This window comes from Balaenoptera borealis (genome assembly GCF_965194805.1).
Source record: "Balaenoptera borealis genome assembly, chromosome: 10".
Taxonomy (NCBI): Eukaryota; Metazoa; Chordata; class Mammalia; order Artiodactyla; family Balaenopteridae; genus Balaenoptera; species Balaenoptera borealis.
Window position 1 is genome coordinate 104,878,677 of NC_138874.1, and position 17,531 is coordinate 104,896,207.

At 49.1% G+C, this 17,531-nt stretch overlaps 1 protein-coding gene across 1 annotated transcript in view; it reads left to right on the plus strand.

Annotated features, from left to right (window-relative positions):
• The window catches only part of LOC309635621 (pancreatic lipase-related protein 2-like), a gene marked incomplete at its 5' end in the record, with an annotated part of 34,734 nt that overhangs the window by 9,482 nt on the left and 7,721 nt on the right, over positions 1-17,531 (plus strand). Inside the window, 11 exons of the mRNA XM_082407111.1 lie at positions 808-909; positions 3,375-3,589; positions 4,963-5,088; positions 6,883-7,017; positions 7,732-7,843; positions 9,316-9,435; positions 10,649-10,768; positions 12,785-12,903; positions 13,350-13,479; positions 15,708-15,819; positions 16,706-16,873. Of these exons, the coding sequence (XP_082263237.1) occupies positions 808-909; positions 3,375-3,589; positions 4,963-5,088; positions 6,883-7,017; positions 7,732-7,843; positions 9,316-9,435; positions 10,649-10,768; positions 12,785-12,903; positions 13,350-13,479; positions 15,708-15,819; positions 16,706-16,873 (1,459 nt within the window). The remainder of the gene's footprint in view (positions 1-807; positions 910-3,374; positions 3,590-4,962; positions 5,089-6,882; positions 7,018-7,731; positions 7,844-9,315; positions 9,436-10,648; positions 10,769-12,784; positions 12,904-13,349; positions 13,480-15,707; positions 15,820-16,705; positions 16,874-17,531) is intronic.

Sequence of the window (17,531 nt, forward strand, 5' to 3'; positions counted from 1 at the left end):
TATATTGTTTCCAAACAAAGCTGTATCTGAACAGTGTTTATTTCACTCTTTTGAGTGCCTCCACCAGCAGGGTTTTTACAACTCTGTCCAGCTTCTTTGGAAGGATGCTCGCCACCCACTTCACCCCCAAAGTAACCAAGGGCTGTCTTCATAAACGGATGCTTCCACTAAGCAGATGCTTCGGACTGCCCACTCCTGCACGGCTCTGCCAGTGTCTGCAGGGCAATGAGATGAGTTTGTGGTTCCTGTTTCCAAGAGGATTTGCGTGGGTGGCACTACAGCTTGGAGTTTCCCTGTTATCACTTGGGGAACACTATCTTTTGGCAACTGTACCTGCAAATTCAGATTAACAGAGCCCTTTGCCATCCCATAAAGTCAGTTTCCCTTTCTTCAAATCTCATAAACAGTCCTGCTCCCCATCTGAGCTGGCTTTATGTATTTATGATAACCTAGGTTCAAATCTGGCTTGTACAGAGCCCTATCTATCCCCCACCCCCATCCTTTTCTGAGGAATCCAAAGGATAAAGTCTGGTTATAAAAGGCCATGGCCAACCTGCTGGGCTACGGGTGGAAGCTCTGGGGCCACACAGTAAGTCACAGCCCCACGCGGGCAGGGAGCTGGGTAGGGGTAGGGCTGCCAGGGGGACGTGGCCCAGAACAGGGGAGCACAGCAGTGGGAAGACCCTGAGTCCAGGATCCGAGAGAGGCGCTGCCCAACTCCCTGTGTGCAGGGAGCCCTCAGCCTCAGGGTCCCCACCTCGAGGGAGGGCCCCATGTGTGCTGAAGGCTGCCTGCCCTGTCCTCCAGCCTCGTGCCTGTGCATCTGGTGTCCGTGCGTGTCTCTGTCTTCATCCTCGAAGATGCTGCCCTCTTGGACCATCGGCCTTCTCCTGCTGGCCACAGTCAGAGGTGAGGATGCTGTCACCATCCCTTTGGTGACCGTGCCTGGGCTGGCCTTTGGGTGAGACAGACGGAGGCATCATCTTCCTAATTAATAGCATTATCATTATTGCATGAAACAGCAATCGCTACCAGTCGGGGAGTGATGACTCTGTGGTAAAGGCAGGGCACCGTGCTCAACAAGGGTGATCCCAGCATTGTCCAGCTTGGTTCCCGTCCTCCTGCAAAGGCTCCAGTGGCTGGAGCAGGCGGTGGAGGTGGCAGGCAGCTGGGCCAGGTGGAGAGTGGGACGTGCTTGTCAGGCCCCCAATACCCTCAGGCCCTGGGCATGGACAAGTGCACGTCTGCAGACTAAAATCTTGTGGACGTGTCCCCCTGTGAACTCCTGTCCTGCCTGGCCTCCTGCCCAGAGGATATGCAGACACCCACGTTCTACTTGTCCTGAAACCTCCCTTGTTACCAAAGCCCTCTTGAGCCTGAATCTGCTTATTCCCATCCCCCCACCTCCTCACAAGTGTACCTCGCAGGTGTACCTCACAGGTGCTCTCTTTCCCACGCTGCAGGGTCTTCTCACCTCCTCTCCCATCAGTCAGAACCCCTCACTGCCTGGCTCGGGCCCCCAAACCCTGCTGAGCACAGTCTCCCCAAGAGCAGACACGGTCTCCTCCAGTCCCTGCGAGGGCTTTCTTCTGCATCCAGACGCTTCCCCCTTGTCTCCTAGGCTTGTCCCCAGCCCCCTCTTGCCTTTCTGGAATTCCACCCCGGCCTTGCAGCCAGACCCGGCCCCTGACAGGAGAGCCCGGGTGGGGTCTGGCTGCTCCACAGGCCTTTCCAACCCCTCTTGGTCTCCTTCGCTGATCTGCTGCTTCCTCCTGCCCCAGACATGGGCATTCCCAAAGGTCACTCCAGGTGCCCTCCTCATCCTTCTGTTCCTCAGGACTGCCCCCTTGTCCGGTCTCCACCAGCACAGCCCCAGTCCTCCCAAGCTCCAGGCAGCTCCACCAGGGCCTCCCACCCTGCCTCAGACTCACTTGTCCCACACCAGGCTTGGACACCACCCCCTAGCCCCATCTCCCCACCTCTTCCTTAACCTCCTCTGCCATCAGGTCAGAACGCCTCTCCGCTCTCCAGGCCCACAGCTCTGCCCCCAGGCTCCCCCGCCTCTGAGCCACTTACACTTGGCTCCCACCCCACTCACCGGCTCAGCACCCCAGCACTTCCCCACTACCCACCTAACGCCCAGGCGTCTTAACCTGGCATCGAAGCCCCTGCGCTTACCATCTGAAGCCAAGGTTGCTTTAGCCTCCTGTGGCCTTTCCTGTGGGACTGTTCCCTCTTCCCAGAATGAACTCAACGCTGTCATTGTTCCTTCCCAGTTAGATTTCCTCTCTTTCAGGGCCGGGTTTCGATCTGATTTGTCTCTATGGCTCCCCAGTTCCTACTTTTATTCCCAGTTAAGCTTCTCAGGTTCAAATCGTGGCTCCACCACCAGCTGTGACCTTGGGTAGCTGACTTTTCGTCTCTGTGCCTTGGGCTCTTCTTCTGTCAAATAGAGGTAATATTCATTCCTTCCTCATGGGCTGTTTGGAGGCTAAACAGGCCAATACTGGTAAAACACTAGTGTGGTATCTGGCACATAGTAAACAACAAGTATTAACTATTACCAGTTTTTGAATGAATGACCAATATTTGGCTCCATCAGTTGAGGAAGCCTAAGAGAGAAAATCCATTGTAATCCTCTGGATTTGAAATTATGTCACACCTGGTTATACTGGGGGTGACATAATTGTGAAAATATGTCATGGACTAGAGAAAGGACCCTCAGATTTAGATGGGGTTATTTAGGTCATCAATTGCATGTACTGAGCCCCTACTATACACAGTATGATGCAAAAATAAATTCTCCCTGTTCTTAAGACATTTACCTTTTCAAAGAACAACAGGGAAATCTGAAATGGCAGAGAATAATTTGGAAAAATCAAAGGTGCATAGAAGGATGACGGGAAGACACGTGGACTGGACAGATGCCCAGGAATGCCTACTGTGTGCACGGCCTGTGCTGGATGTAAGAGAGACCTCAAGACTCATCGAGTAGCATCTCTGTGCTACGACATTCGTAGACACTTGATAAATACCTGATGGTTGATGAGTGGATGTAAAGGGCCAGCTGGGAGTTTCCTGCAAGAGGTAGTTTTAAGGCTGAAGGTTCCCAGGAATTCTCAGTGATTCCCCAACTTGCCTGATGAAGAGGGGCACTTATTAAATATGCTGTTTCTCGGGCCCCACCCCAGACCCTCTGAATCAGAATCTCTGAGGGAGGGGCCTGGGAGTGTCTATATGCTCATTCACCCTCAGCCCCCAGGTGGTACTTATCACCACAGAAGTCTGAGGAACACTGACAGCAAAGATAAAGATGAGCATTGGCCTTCGCCAGCCCTGAGCTGTACCCTGAAGAGTCCTCCCGAGTAGCTGAGATGACATTGCTCCTTCTAAGAACCTCACAAGTGTCCTGTTTGTTCCTCTTCCTGCCCCAGGAAAGGAGATCTGCTATAAACCTTTTGGCTGCTTTTCTGATGAAAAACCATGGACCAGGATCCCTCAGCGGCCTTTAAAGTTATTTCCCTGGTCTCCCAAGGACATTGACGCCCACTTTCTTCTGTATACAAATGAGAATCCAAATAACTACCAAGTAAGAGGGGCATAGAATGACCGCATGGTGGGGGATTTGGGCACCCACACTGGAGCCTTCACATGGTTGTCTGAGGAATAATTCACTGCCTTGGAACTTTTCTCATGATGCTCCCTCACCAGTGTTAGACTTAGAGCCATCTTAGCTCTCGCGATCATAAATCCCTTCGAGTATCTGATGAAATCTATGGACGCCCAACCCGGAAACTGACACATTAACACACTTGTGCACAGAACTGCAGGGCTTCCCGGGATTAGAACCCTGTTTGGGGAGGAAGGGGGTGTAAGCAGCTCTTATGGAGAAACCCAGACCTATGTATCCCTGAGAGGGTCTGTCTTCTTTCCGAACCAGGCAGTGGAGTGACCGTAGCCCCTCAGAGGGTAGGGATCAGGGGATGTAAATCCTTCCTCAGGAGCTAGAAGGGGAACAGGGGACATTTAACGACAAAGGAGAAATTTGGGGACCCTTGGAGCAATCTTCAGTTCCCAGAAGTCCTGCCAGGTGGAGGCCAGCAGGCTTCCTCCAGGTGCTCAGAAGTGAACAGGAAGAACTTGCTCAGAACTCAAGTAGCTCACAGCTCTGACCCCAAACCAAGTTTGAGAGAGCAGGGTGCCTGTCTATAGGTCCCCGAGGTCACCTACTGTGGGATTCTAGGTGACAAACTACACACCCAGAGTCCCCATTTAAAAAGATAATTTTTTTAAATAAAATATATTTTATGCAAAAAAAAAAAAAATCCTGAGAAGGGTCTCATAGACTTCCCCAGATGGCCAAAGAGGTCCTGGCACAGAAAAGCTGAGGAACCCCTGGGCCAGAAGCATCAGGCATGAGGGGAGATGCACCTCAGTGGAGCAGGAAGGGCTTTAAATGCATAAAATAAAAAACATTGGATTACAAAGGACACTAATTATATTGGAAAACAGTTATCAGTACATTTAAAAAGATAAATATGGGTTGTAGTAATATGTGTGCTGCTTTATTATCTCACTAAATAACAAGGCCTAGGGGTTGGTCTAATAACTTCTGTAATTTTAAATAGTAATGAGTACAAATGATATTTTTAAATATCTGTAACAACTGTAATATAAAATGAAAATATCTGCCACCTCTATTGGTGACAGAGTATTGCTAAGTCTACTATGTTTGTTGCTCAATTTCACAATTAACAAAAACGCTATATTTCAGTATAGAAAAATCACTAAACTTGGACGTTCTGAATTCTGTCCTCCAACCCTAAGTCAGGAACTCCTGTTCTAGCCTCACCCAACGTCTCGGGAGTTGAATCTGTCACCTTGGTCTTACGGGAACGGGCTCTAATGGGTATGTGGCTTGGAAAGGCCAACATTCAAGTTCATCTTTTCTAATTTAACCAGAGGATCAATGTCACTGACCTAGCCACCATCGAGGCTTCCAACTTCCAACTGGACCGCAAGACACGTTTCATCATCCACGGCTTCCTAGACAAGGGGGAGGAGAACTGGATAATTGACCTGTGCAAGGTAGGCACTCACCCTCCTCACCTGGTGAGAGCAGCGCCCAGCACACGGAGTCAAACGCTGCATCCCCTGAAGCTGGGAAAGGATAACCTCCCAGGAGAGATGGGTCCATCCTAAAACCGCTGAGGAAAACTCGGGTTCTCATGCGCACCCAATGTCAAGGTCTCCCAACCCACGAACCTCTAGCCAAACATCTCCTTATGAGGCTGAAAAGATCCAGAGTCCAATCAGAAAGTCCCAGAGGTGGAGACAACAGCAAATTACCTGGCGTTTGTCTCTGATGGTTTATATAAAACCCTTGTATGACATAAAAAATACTTTACCCCCCGCAACACTACTCTCCAATAGCATTTTCTGTGACGATGGAAGTGTTCTATATCTGCACTACCGGAATCAGGAGCCACTGGCCACCTGTGCTTACTGAGCACTTGACTTGTGGCTAGCGTGACCAAAGAACTGAATTTTAAATTTTATTTCATTTTAATTAATTGTAAAGAGCCACATGTGGCTCGTGGCCACAGTATTGGACAGTGCAGCTCTATAGTGATCATGAATATTAGTAATGAATTATTACTCATACCATCCATTTCCTGAGCACTTACTGTGAGTCTGGCGTTGCGCTAATCATTCCACAGTCCTTGTCCCGTTTAACCCTCTCAGCCACGCTGTGAGGCAGGCACAGTATGGTTCTCATTTTATAGATGAAGAAATTAAGGCAAAGAAAAGTTCAATACTCGCCCAAAGTTGAATCCAGAGGTGGAATGCGAAATGAGGTCTTCTGTCCACAAGACACCACAATCCCGTGTGTCTACAGCTTTAGCCTGTAGGAGGTGCCCATGGCACGGCTCTTAGAGGCTTAAGCTGCACTGGGATAAGACCTTGAGCAGCTTCTGCCCGAGCGCTCTTTGTTCCTCTTGGTCTGGGGTTTCCCACGTGCCTCCTGAGTTCCAGAGGGAGGCTATGCGGACCTGGAAATTGGAGAGCCGAGGGTATGTGGTCCACCATGATGCCCTGACCCCCAGCCAACCACTCCCAACTTCAAAATGCAGTCCAGGACCTCCCCAAATGAACAAAGGATATAGTGTAGCCCTTTCTGATCTTTCTTCCCCCCACCCCCCAAGGGACCAGTATCTGTGCTCGGGTCACACTGCATGATACAAAAGATGCATGTATCCGGGAGAGTTGTCTCCTACCTCGGTCTAAATTTCATCTTATTAAACTTGTCCCTCAATACTTTATATCTCCCATCAAAGCATTTTGGGGAACATAAAAGCAGCCTCTCTGTGGCTTCAACTATCTCGTATAAGGGTCTGCAAACTTTCCTGTAGAAGAGCAGGTGATAAATATTGTAGCATTTGTGGGTCATATGGTTTCAGCTCATATGGCTTCTGTTGTAGCTATGAGGCAGAGATGAACAATATGTAAACAAATGGGTGTGGCCGCTTGCAATAAAACTTCATAAAAGCAGTTAGCAAACTACTACCCGAGTGGATTTGGCACTCAGGTAGTATTTTGCTAACCCCTGACCTCGTAAGTTATCTTTCTGACCTGGTTGTGTCAATGACCATCTGTAAAACCTCAGACAAGTCAGTCTGTTCCGGGCCTCAGTTTCCACATCTGCTAAGTGGGAGTAGGTATACCCAGTTCACAGCACTGTGGTGCGGATCAGGACGAGTGTGAGGAATATTAAAGCTCTGACACAAGCTAGAGGCTTGATGGTTGTAAATTCCTATCTCTGGAGTGTGCCACCCCTGGCTGTTAATAAACTGGTTTCTCCCTCATGTTTGTCTTTCCCAGAAAATGATTAAAGTGGAGAAGGTGAACTGCGTGTGTGTTGACTGGAAGCGCGGGGCCCGGACGACATACACCCAAGCCGTCCACAACACGCGGGTCGTGGGAGCCGAGATCGCTTTCTTAATACAAGGGCTTTCGGTAAACCCCTGCCTGGGCCACATCCTGTGGGTCGGGGGCAGGGAGAGGGGCAGGCCAGCACCCCGTGGCACCCAGGGGCAGCCTGGGGACCCATGGGTAGAGGCAGAGCCTGAAAGCCGGGAGCCCAAGAAGGGCCTTTGCTACATGAAGCTGCAAACTTCCTCCCTCTGGGGATGTCCTGAAGATCCCTAGCTGTGGGGCCTGAGGCAGACTAACCTCTTCAAGCCTCAGTTTCCCCTTTTGAAATAAGCCTTCCTTGCAGGCTGTTCTGGGAATTGTAGAGCAGGCTGGGCTGCCCTGAAGTTCTCAGCCCAGATGAGTCTTGGCTCTCAGGGAAGGTCGAGTCTGGAGAACCCCAGAGCCGGGCCCATCACCACGTTCTGGACTGGCCCAGCCCCTGCCGGGGACGAGGGGAGGGAGGTCCGCGGCGGGCTGCGTGTCGGACCCGGCAGAGCACTGCCAGTCCCGGCCAAGGCGGCCTGCAGATGACGCGCTGGCCGCTGGTCAGCACCCTTACCCTGCGCGCCAGCCGGACCCCAGGACTTGCAGACTGTGGCCACCCGGGGGCCGGGTCACACTGTCCTAGGCGGCGGCCTGGAGCCGGGGGTCGTTCCTCCCGAGTTTCCAGCCTGGGTCTTGCCCCGATCCCCGCTCCCCGAGGGCCGGCGCGTCCCCACCCGGTGCTCTGGGACCTGACGCTCCTTCCCTCCGCAGACCCAGCTGGGCTATGACCCCGAGAACGTGCACCTCATCGGCCACAGCCTGGGCGCGCACACGGCCGCTGAGGCGGGCAGGAGGCTGGGGGGCCGCGTGGGCAGGATCACAGGTAGGGGCGCTGGGCCGGGGCTGGGGGCGGGCGCCGGCCCAGCCAGGGGAGCAGGCGGTGGAAGGCGAGACCCGCGCGCTTCCCACGGCCAAGGGCGCCCCTTCTGGTCCTCCTGGAACTGGTTTTAGGTGGTGCAGGGGACTTAAAAAATAATTGTTCGTATATTTTCATGTGTACTAGAAAATACACGATTGTAAGCAAAAATACATTTATAAAAAAAGAAAAATATAACTAACACATTAAACTCATGACTTCATTATTGCTAGAGTATGGCAAAGCTCTTTAAAAGGTGAGCTGATTTTTGAAAAAAATCAATTCATCAGTTCCACAAATACTTACTGAATGTCTTCGCTGTGCCAGGACAGGCAGAAAATGAAAGTGACTAGCTGAGACCTGCCATAGGAGGTGCTCAGTAAAGAATGAATGGAGGAAGGAAGGGAGGAAGGAAACACTAGGCAGAATGAATACACAGACATAGACACAGACAACCATCTGGTGTACCACATCAGTATGTAACTTAGGCAAACTGTTCAAGTCAACATTTAATGAATGCGTCTGTTGCTCTGGGCACCAGGCTAGGCTTCGGGTGAAGGATAAAGGGTCAATAGTTCATGTTTACCCAGAATTTTTCAGTTTGCAATGTCCTTTCTCTTAGATCTTTTCATGGGATTTTCACAGTAACCCTGCCAGGGGAGTTACTGTTGCTATTCCCACTTTCCAAGTTCAAGGAGGACAGGCACGTGGCCTTGAGCAGAGCCAGCACTAGATGTAGGTCACCGAGTCCTGACTGCCCTGCTCCTTCCACTTTCTGCTTCTCTTTGAAGACGAACTGGGCAGGGCCCCTGCCTCAGGAAATCCACAGTCTAGTGCAGGAGGCAGACAACTAAGTAGGCAAATAAAAGCCAAAGCAGAATTAACTAATGCAAAAGAATCCTATGCAATGAGGAGGGAATGAGCCAAGAAAGGAGAGGCTACATTTTCCATGAAGAGGTGGTATTTGAGGGGGTCTTGGAGGGGAGAGAGTCAGATTAGGGGAGAACGCGGGGAAGTGAGTGGCAGGCTGGAGGCCATGACCGAAGACGCGGGGGAATGGACCGTGCAGGGCTCGGAGGCTGTGGAGGAGCTGGGCCAGGCCCGGGAGCTCAGTCTTGGAGGGCAGCGGCCAAACAGAACGTGTGTGAGGGAAAAAAGGAAAAGGGAGACGAGGGGAGCAAGGGCACCATCCCGACCTCCCATGACGCCAGGCAGTGGGGATTTCTGGATGTTCTATGACAGGCAACGACCCCACTGGCAGCCTTTCTGTCGCAGCCTGTCTCCCAAGCAGACCAGGAGCTACAGACTCAATTCTCCAAACGATGACTGCTGGGGCGTGGGGTCCTTTGCCCGGGAATCCCCATGGATTTTGTGTGCACAGGGTTTAGATCCTGGGTGGTCTTAGAGTGCAGCCTCCCTGCCCACCTCCCCCTTCTTAGGGCTGGACCCGGCACAGCCAGGCTTCCAGGGCACGCCAGAGGAGGTTCGGCTGGACCCGTCCGATGCCATGTTTGTGGATGTGATTCACACGGATTCTGCTCCCATAATCCCTTTCCTGGGTAAGTTCCTCACCCCACCTCTCAGGGACCAGGGCTGTAACTGATGAGAGCGGGTCCAGGCATGTGCCACCTGCCACCCTCCCCCACCTGCACACACATACCACAGGGTGGCATTCAAAATGGTTAACCAACCAGTCAAAATGGGTGTTTGGGCACCAACCAGTCAAAATGGGTGTCAGCCACAAACAAACAGCCAGTTCAGTGCCAGTGATATCAGCCTGAGGCCCCAGGTAGGACAGAAGACTTCTATAACCTATGGAAGGCTCACTCAGTCTCCAAACTCTGCATCCTTCCCTAGTCTGTCAATATCCAGAGTGGTATTTATTATTGATGTTTGACCTGTACTTGCAAAATGCAAAGGTAATCTTTGCATTTTTTTTCTTCTTTTGTCAAAGCTTTGCTTACAGTTTGTTTTGTTGGAGATTAAATATAGCCCTTAATTTAATTCTTCTAAAATTAACATTCTTTTTTCAATATTTTCTTGTATAACAACTCATGAAATGTGCCAATAAAGGGTATGTTTTTGATGATCCTATCACTTACGGAATGTTTACCATGTGCTGCACTGAACATTTCATATACATTTGCTCATTAATCGTTGTTAACAACCCTGAAAAGTGGGTATTGTTATTACCACTTCATAGCTGAGGAAACTGAGGCTCGACAAGGTCAAGTAATTGCCCAAGATCACAGATATGTAAGAAGAACCAGGATGTGATCACAGGTCTGTGTGCTTCAAAATCCAAACCACCTAGCCATTATGCTGTGGTTCTCAATATAACAACAAAGTTTATGGGGTCTCAGTGTAACACTATAATGTAGAAACCAAAATTTTAAAGTGAATAAAGTAATAAAAAGTGCACCAGCCCTGCCATGTGTCTTCTGGTGCATAATGGTATCAGGACACCGATGATGGTATCGTTGTTGTTCAGGGCCTCCCCAAGACAGACAGATAGACACACATACACGTGTGCCCGCTCACCCAGAGCCTACCTCCCCCCTCATCTCACGTCCTCTGCTCTCTCCTCCTTTCTTGTCTCGCCAAGTGCTCATCTGAGAACTTTCGCAGAGCCAGAGACAGGGTGGCTACACTGTGGGGAGAAGTTGCCAGGAAGGCTCTTGCTCCCATTGGAAGGAGCTGAACGCTCTTTGTGGCCACCACCTGACCCTGGGACCACTTCCCTCCCGCTCACCTCTGCTGCCAATGTTTCAGGTTTTGGAATGAGCCAAAAGGTGGGCCACCTGGATTTCTACCCAAATGGAGGAAAGGAAATGCCTGGATGTCAGAAAAGTGCCCTGTCAACCATCATTGATATAAATGCAATATGGGAAGGTATGTAAACGAGAGAAGCAAGACAGCAGCTGCTCCACTTGGGGAGAAGGCAGGTGGTGTGGTCTGTGCCGGGCATTTTCACAGCAGTGGCACGAGGTAGTTTCTCTGGTTAGCCCCATTTTACAGACGAGGAAATGGGGTCAGAAAGGTGATAAAACTTGCCCAAGGCCACCTTATGTTTAAGCCCAATTTCTGTCTGCAAAGCCCGACCCCATGCCCAGCCTGCGCCTTCTCCCCCTTATCAGGATGCTGGGACGTGGGCTACACTGGCACATCAGTTAGGCCCCAGCTTTGCCTTTGGCCCCCGTCCTTCCTTCAGTGCAGGCTCCTTGAAGATCTGCAGAGCATAAGCAAAGATTTGGAGGGCTTTGACTTTCTTGCCATTTGCTACTGTCAGGTGCTAGGGATGGAAAGGGACTGAGCTGGTAAGGAGACGATGGGGGGAAGGGGGAGGACGGACGTGCCCTGGGGGTTTGAGGGGCACGTGCATGGAGGCGGAGGCCTGGGGGTCTGGGGGACGAGCCTTGTACGTGTCTCCATTTATCTGAGAGAGCAGGCTCAGTACCCCTAATATTAGGTGACCTGAAGTACCATCTCCATTAGCCATCCCTTGTTCTGGCCTGGGGCTATTCCTGTCGCCCCTCCCCTGAGAACGGGCTTCACTCTCCTCCTTAAAAGTGGAGGCTTTGTGTCTGTGATCGTCTCATTTTAGTCTTTATTTTTTCTGAGTGGGGAGTTCCCCGAGACCAGGGGCTGTGGCCTGGGCCACCCGGACTCCTCAGGACCGTGCACAGGGCCTGGCGCAAAGCAAGCTCTGTGTCCAGCTTGTTACCTTGAGCTGAGCGGCCTTCCGTGGCATTTTAATCTTGCATGTGCTTCATGTGAAAAAGCAGAGTCGATAAAACAATAGCCAACATCCACCGACAGTCGGTGGAGCTTTTCACCTCCTCTCTGCTCAGCACCAGGTAACCCGAGGGAGGGCTCCTTGGCTGATCTGCTTTCTGAAAGAACACCAGAGTCACAATGAGGGCTGCCTCCTCTCAGATGGGACGAGCAGGGCACACGTAATAGGAAGGAGCCCCGGTTTAATTAGAGAGGTGACCGGTCGCTGGAACGTGCTTCTGTTGTGTGTGTGCCGAGTCACCCTGGCTGCTGAGGAACAATTACATCCGCTTGCTTCCCTAACATGGAACCCCTGGGCAGCAATTTTGGATGAAAGAGACAGTTAAGTTCGAAACAGGTCCTATTGTCTGGTAACGAGTGTTGGTGTGGGGCGCGCGGGACTAGGGGGCTATGGAGAGCTAATCCCCCGAGCACAAAGGGCAACGTTCCTTTCCCCACGGGTGGCGGATGAAGCCCAGCAGTGGTCCCCAGGTGTGCCAGGGTCACTGCGGATCACTCCATGGGAAGTTTGTACCTAGGAGTTGGAGACAGGAAAAATCAATTTCCCAAACAAGAGGACTTTGGTTTAAAGAGAAAGACGGTAAATAAAATGCAGTGAAAGAGTAGCCAGAGGCCATGGTGACCTTGCTCTCCATTGCTTTTACCTTATGCCTGGAGGAGTAAGAAGGAAGAATTTCTCAGCCTGAGAAAAGCTTGGTTCACGCGAAAGGTGAAGTATGATATATCTCTAACCAACGCCCCCCACTCCCCCAAGCCTTCGTTATTCATTTACGTTACATGCCTGGCCCCCGAGGATTAGACAGAGGTGCTTGTTAGACCTTCTCACGCCCTAACACTTGCCTAGCCCCGAGGGGGACCACCCCAGAAAATGGACAGCGCCGGGGAGAGGAAAGCGACTCCAGCCAACCACCACTACTAAACAAGCCCCCAACTTTTCTACTTGCCCCAAAGTATGTCAAGGTCAATGACAGAAATTTTGAATTGTGACCAAGGTGTTCAGGAGCACCAACACCCACCTGTGAAATGCGGAGGTGATTCCTCTCTGGGACAAAATGGTTCGGGCTTCAAAAGTTTAATGCCTCTTGTGAGTGCCCTTGGCCTTTGCCTTCTCAGGAACCCGAGACTTTGTGGCTTGCAATCACCTAAGAAGCTACAAGTATTACTCAAGCAGTATCCTCAGCCCCGATGGCTTCCTAGGCTACCCTTGTGCATCCTACAATGAGTTTCAGAAGGTAGGTCACAACAGGGGCCCAGGGAAGTTGGTGGTGCCATATGGTGGTTTTGTCCCTTTGGCTTGGAACAGAGCAGAGATGTAACTCCATGGCTAATGAAAGGAGGCACTAGAAATGCTGAGGCTCACAGAGCCTTCCTCCCAGGAACAGGATGGGCAGGAGGGGGACAGCACAGACTTGAACTGTGCTGGGCCTTCCCTAGATCCCCAACTTTTCATTCTGGAAAATTCCCAATGTGTGCAAGGATGCACGGGTAGATGGATGCATGCATGCCTGGATCAGTGGATGGGGAGAAGGGGTAGGACGGATACATGGACGGAAGGAAGAATAGGTACATGAGAAGATGGATGAGGGATGGATGGATGGATGGATAGATAGGAGGATGGAAAGGAAAATGGGTGAGCCAAAGGCCTACGACTCACAGACAGACTGTTTTCTTTCACTAGAGCGGCTGTTTCCCTTGTCCTGCTGAAGGATGCCCCAAAATGGGGCACTATGCTGACCAATTTCAGGGGAAAACCAGGGCTGTGGGACAAACCTTTTTCCTGAACACAGGAAGCAGTGGTAACTTTACTCGTAAGTTTCCATTTTACTCATTTAAAAATTCTTGCAAATAATTTTAGAGTATCAGCCTTATTAGGACCCTTGGTAGCAATTGACAGAAACTCAACTCCAACCAGTTTAAGCTATAATGGAAAGACAGTAGAATGGCATTTGTCTTGGATCTCAAGTTCACCCTTTAACCAAAAATCCTGATCAATGGAATAAAGTACAGTGATTGGCCCAGGCTGGGTCACATGTCCACCCACCCCAGGGGCAGGAAGGATGGATCCATTAACAGAAGAGGGCAAGGTGGGGCAAAGCCACTGTAAGTCAAGAAGTCTCCTAGCTAAATACCTCCCCTACCAGTCCCCCTGCACACACACAAGCACGCTGCATTTCTGTTGTTGTTTTGCCCAGCTTCTCATTAAAAAAGTACAAGATAGTGAAAGGATCAAGATTCTTTTGTTATAAATAATATCACATGGTAGCCGAATAGAAGAGCAATTAGTTTTCAAGGGATTTTTACATTAAAAAAAAAAAAATTATATAGCACTTCACAAAACTCTTTTCATATACAGTATTTCACATAATCTTCACAATATTTATCATGAAAGATCATGGTTTGGCACTCTCTATAAAGTCTTATATGTATATTCCTTTAACCCAGTCATTCCACTTCTCAGAGCGTACCTTAGGAAAATTACTTGCATGAGAAAGTGCTCAAAGGTGTTCGCTGCAGCACTGTTTTTAATACCAGAAGATTGGAGAGAGAAACCTGGATACCCACCAAGTGGTAAACCACCAAATACTGTACAGAACCGCTAAAAAGAAGGAGATAGCTCTATATGCTGAGGAGAGATCTCTAAGGGATATTTAGTGAAAAGGCAAGTGACAAAACAGCCTGCAACATGTCATGTATCAGTCAGGGTCCCAACAGGAGACAGAACTCATCCAAGTGGCTCAAATGGAGAGATTTTACTGAAGGGCCTCCAGTTAGAGGTGTGGGCAGGGTTAAAGGAACAAGCAAAATTTTCGTGTTAAATTTTTACTTACCCATATTCATATTTTCCAAAATTTTATAATAAAATATTTTTCTTTGTAACAAGAAAAAAAAAAGCAAGGGATGCTGAGGCCCCCAGAATCTGGTGACTGTGCAGCTCTCAGAATGCAGGGAAGGAGGGAGTTTCTGCCAGACTCATGGTTCTGGAGCAAGGGGGGAGCCAGGGAGAGGACACCTGCACCTCTCTCCTCCTGCCTTCTGACCTCCTGCATACACCTCTTATTAGCTAAACCCGGCTAAAAGCCAGCAGCAAGGATCCTGGGGTGGGAGGCAAACATTCTGGAACACAGGGCAGGAAAGAGAAAGGGAATCATTCTGGGGTGGGGATGGGTGGAGAGAATAGAGAATAGCAGCACATGCTATTTAAAGAAGGGAAAAGAAGCCTATATTCTTTTATATACATATATGTGTGAGAGAAAGAGAAAGCTCTAGATCAGCATATCTCAACCTCACACTACTGACATTTGGGGCTGGATAATTCGTTGTAGGCGTCTGTCCTGTGCATTGCAGTTTGTTTAACAGATCCTTGGTCTCTACCCGCTAGATGCCAGTAGCTCTCCACACCCACCCCACCTCACCCCCAGTGTGACAACCAAAGAAGCCTCCAGACATTGCCAAATGTCCCCAGGGAGGCAAAATCTCCCCCTGATTGGGAACCACTGGACTTGATTAAGTATAGAGACCAAAGTGGTGACATCAGGGAAGGACCTGGGATACAGGGCAGGTAGATGGGGTGCTGATGAAGGTTGTTTCTTTTTATAATTTACCTAGGTTGTTTTTCTATTGAGAATATGTCCGTTGCATGTGAAAATAGCAATAAACTAAAAGAGCAGTAGGTGATTTATCCAAACATTAGAGCCACAAGCATCTCCCTCTCCCTGTGGCCTTTCTGGGGATGGCCAGTGATGTGTACCCAGGGTACACAGGTGCAGTAACCGGCTGCCCTGCACCCATCAGGGCACATACATTGCTGTATCAACAAGAGATTGCGCTGAAGTGTAAGATTTACTTCCTCTTGAGTCCCTCACCCCCACCTAGAATCTGAATCCCGGGACCCCAAACCTCACTTAAGGAAATCATTACTCACATTCACCCTTGCCTCTCATCCACGGGGGACTTAGAGCTTGGAACAAGACTGCGTCCACGGGGTCATTCTTTTCAACAGGAGGAGTTAATCGAATGATTGTATTTCTTTCAACAGGTTGGAGATATAGGGTATCTGTCACACTGGCTGGAAAAAAGAAAGTGAGTGGGCACATCAAGATTGCTTTGTATGGAAGTAATGGAAACTCAAAACAATATGAAATTTTCAAGTAAGTTTGATAGTAAAGTGAAGTGACCATACTTTCCATAATAGATTCTTCATACAAGATTGGGTATAAACTGCTTTATAAATCTAGCCCTCTATTATACAGAACCATTGAATCCTGGAATGTCAAAGCTGGAAGGAAGGCTTAGCATCTGGTTCAATCACCCCATTTTACACACGAGAGGAGTGAGGCCCAGAGGGGGAACTGGCTATTTAAAATGAGACAAATGCTAACTCCTTTTGGATTGTCAGTCGTTGCTTCCTGACTTAGGTTTTATGAATATCAAATTCTCCTTAGGCCAGGCACGTTTGTATGGCAACTCCCTTCCCGGCAACACACACACACAGGAAGCCTGAGGCCAGCTTCTCGTTGCTGTGGTAGCCTCAGCACCTACTTTTGCTGGACATATGAGGTACTTGGCAAATGTGTGTTGGATGAATGCATAACCGTGCTGTAAAAATAGATCCTGTTTTTTGCACGAACTTTTACATAATAATTTTCGTGTTAAGTTAAAGTTCTTTGACAACTTCCTGTGCTACATATGAGGGACTAACAAATGACCTCGGCTGACCCACAGGCATCTTTGAACATAAGACTTTGCATTAATATAGTCCTGCAGTGAACTAATAGGGTTAATATGCCACCCCAAATATTTAACTTCCCTCTAGGGACAAACTAAGACAGTGGAAATCTAGAGTCCAGTGTTTTTAAAAGGTCTGTTCCTCACAAATACATTTGTGTTTTAGTAGCCCCTGGATGTGCATGAAGTCATACAACCTATTTGCAGAAAACCAGAAACAGCAGCCATTGTTTGAAGAAAAACTAAATTGCCGTCATCCTATGTATTTATATATCCAGCTGATACAACATTTTCTGTCTATGTTTTCAGAGGATCCCTCCGACCAAATGCAAGTCATATGCATGACATTGATGTGGACCTCAATGTAGGAAAAGTCCAGAAGGTCAAGTTCCTCTGGAACAACAATGTGATAAATCTCTTCCAGGCCAAACTGGGGGCTTCCCGAATTACAGTGCAAAGTGGTGAAGACAGGGCTGAGTGAGTATCTTTTATTCCATCTAAGTTTTATTTTCCATATTTAGCTATCAATCTATTCACCAATCCATCCATGCATCCAGTCACCCACCTACCCAGCTACATATTCATCGACTCATCCATTCATCCAGCCCTTTCTGCTCACCCACTTACCTATCCACTTATCCATCCAGCCATCTCTCCAGACCTGTCTCCTCACCCTTCTGGCTGTTCAGCCATCCATCCATTCATCTACCCAACTATTCATCTCAACTCTCCATCTATCCATCCAATTTACTTTGAAAAATCAATCATTTTCCTTAAGCCAAATTCAACTTGACAGGAGCAAGGCCTCAGTGGTAAGGCATAGATTCAAGAAACAGGCAAAGATGAAACTCTTTTACCTTAAGCAATAAGGAAGACACGTGCAGTACTTGTAGGAAATCTCTGAGTTAATTTCAGCTGGGGTGCAGGTATTAATGTAAATTGTTTTGTTTGGAGACTATGGCATGTGTTGGGATCTAGCTTACAGGGCCAAGCTCTTCTCATTCGGAGGGAACAGAGTCTTACTTGGTAGGAGTTGGGAGAGTACCTAATTGTGTTTAAAATATGGAAACTCCTAATTGTGTTTAAAATATGGTCCACCTTAAAAGAAGATCACCATTGCTAGGCCCCAAACCCC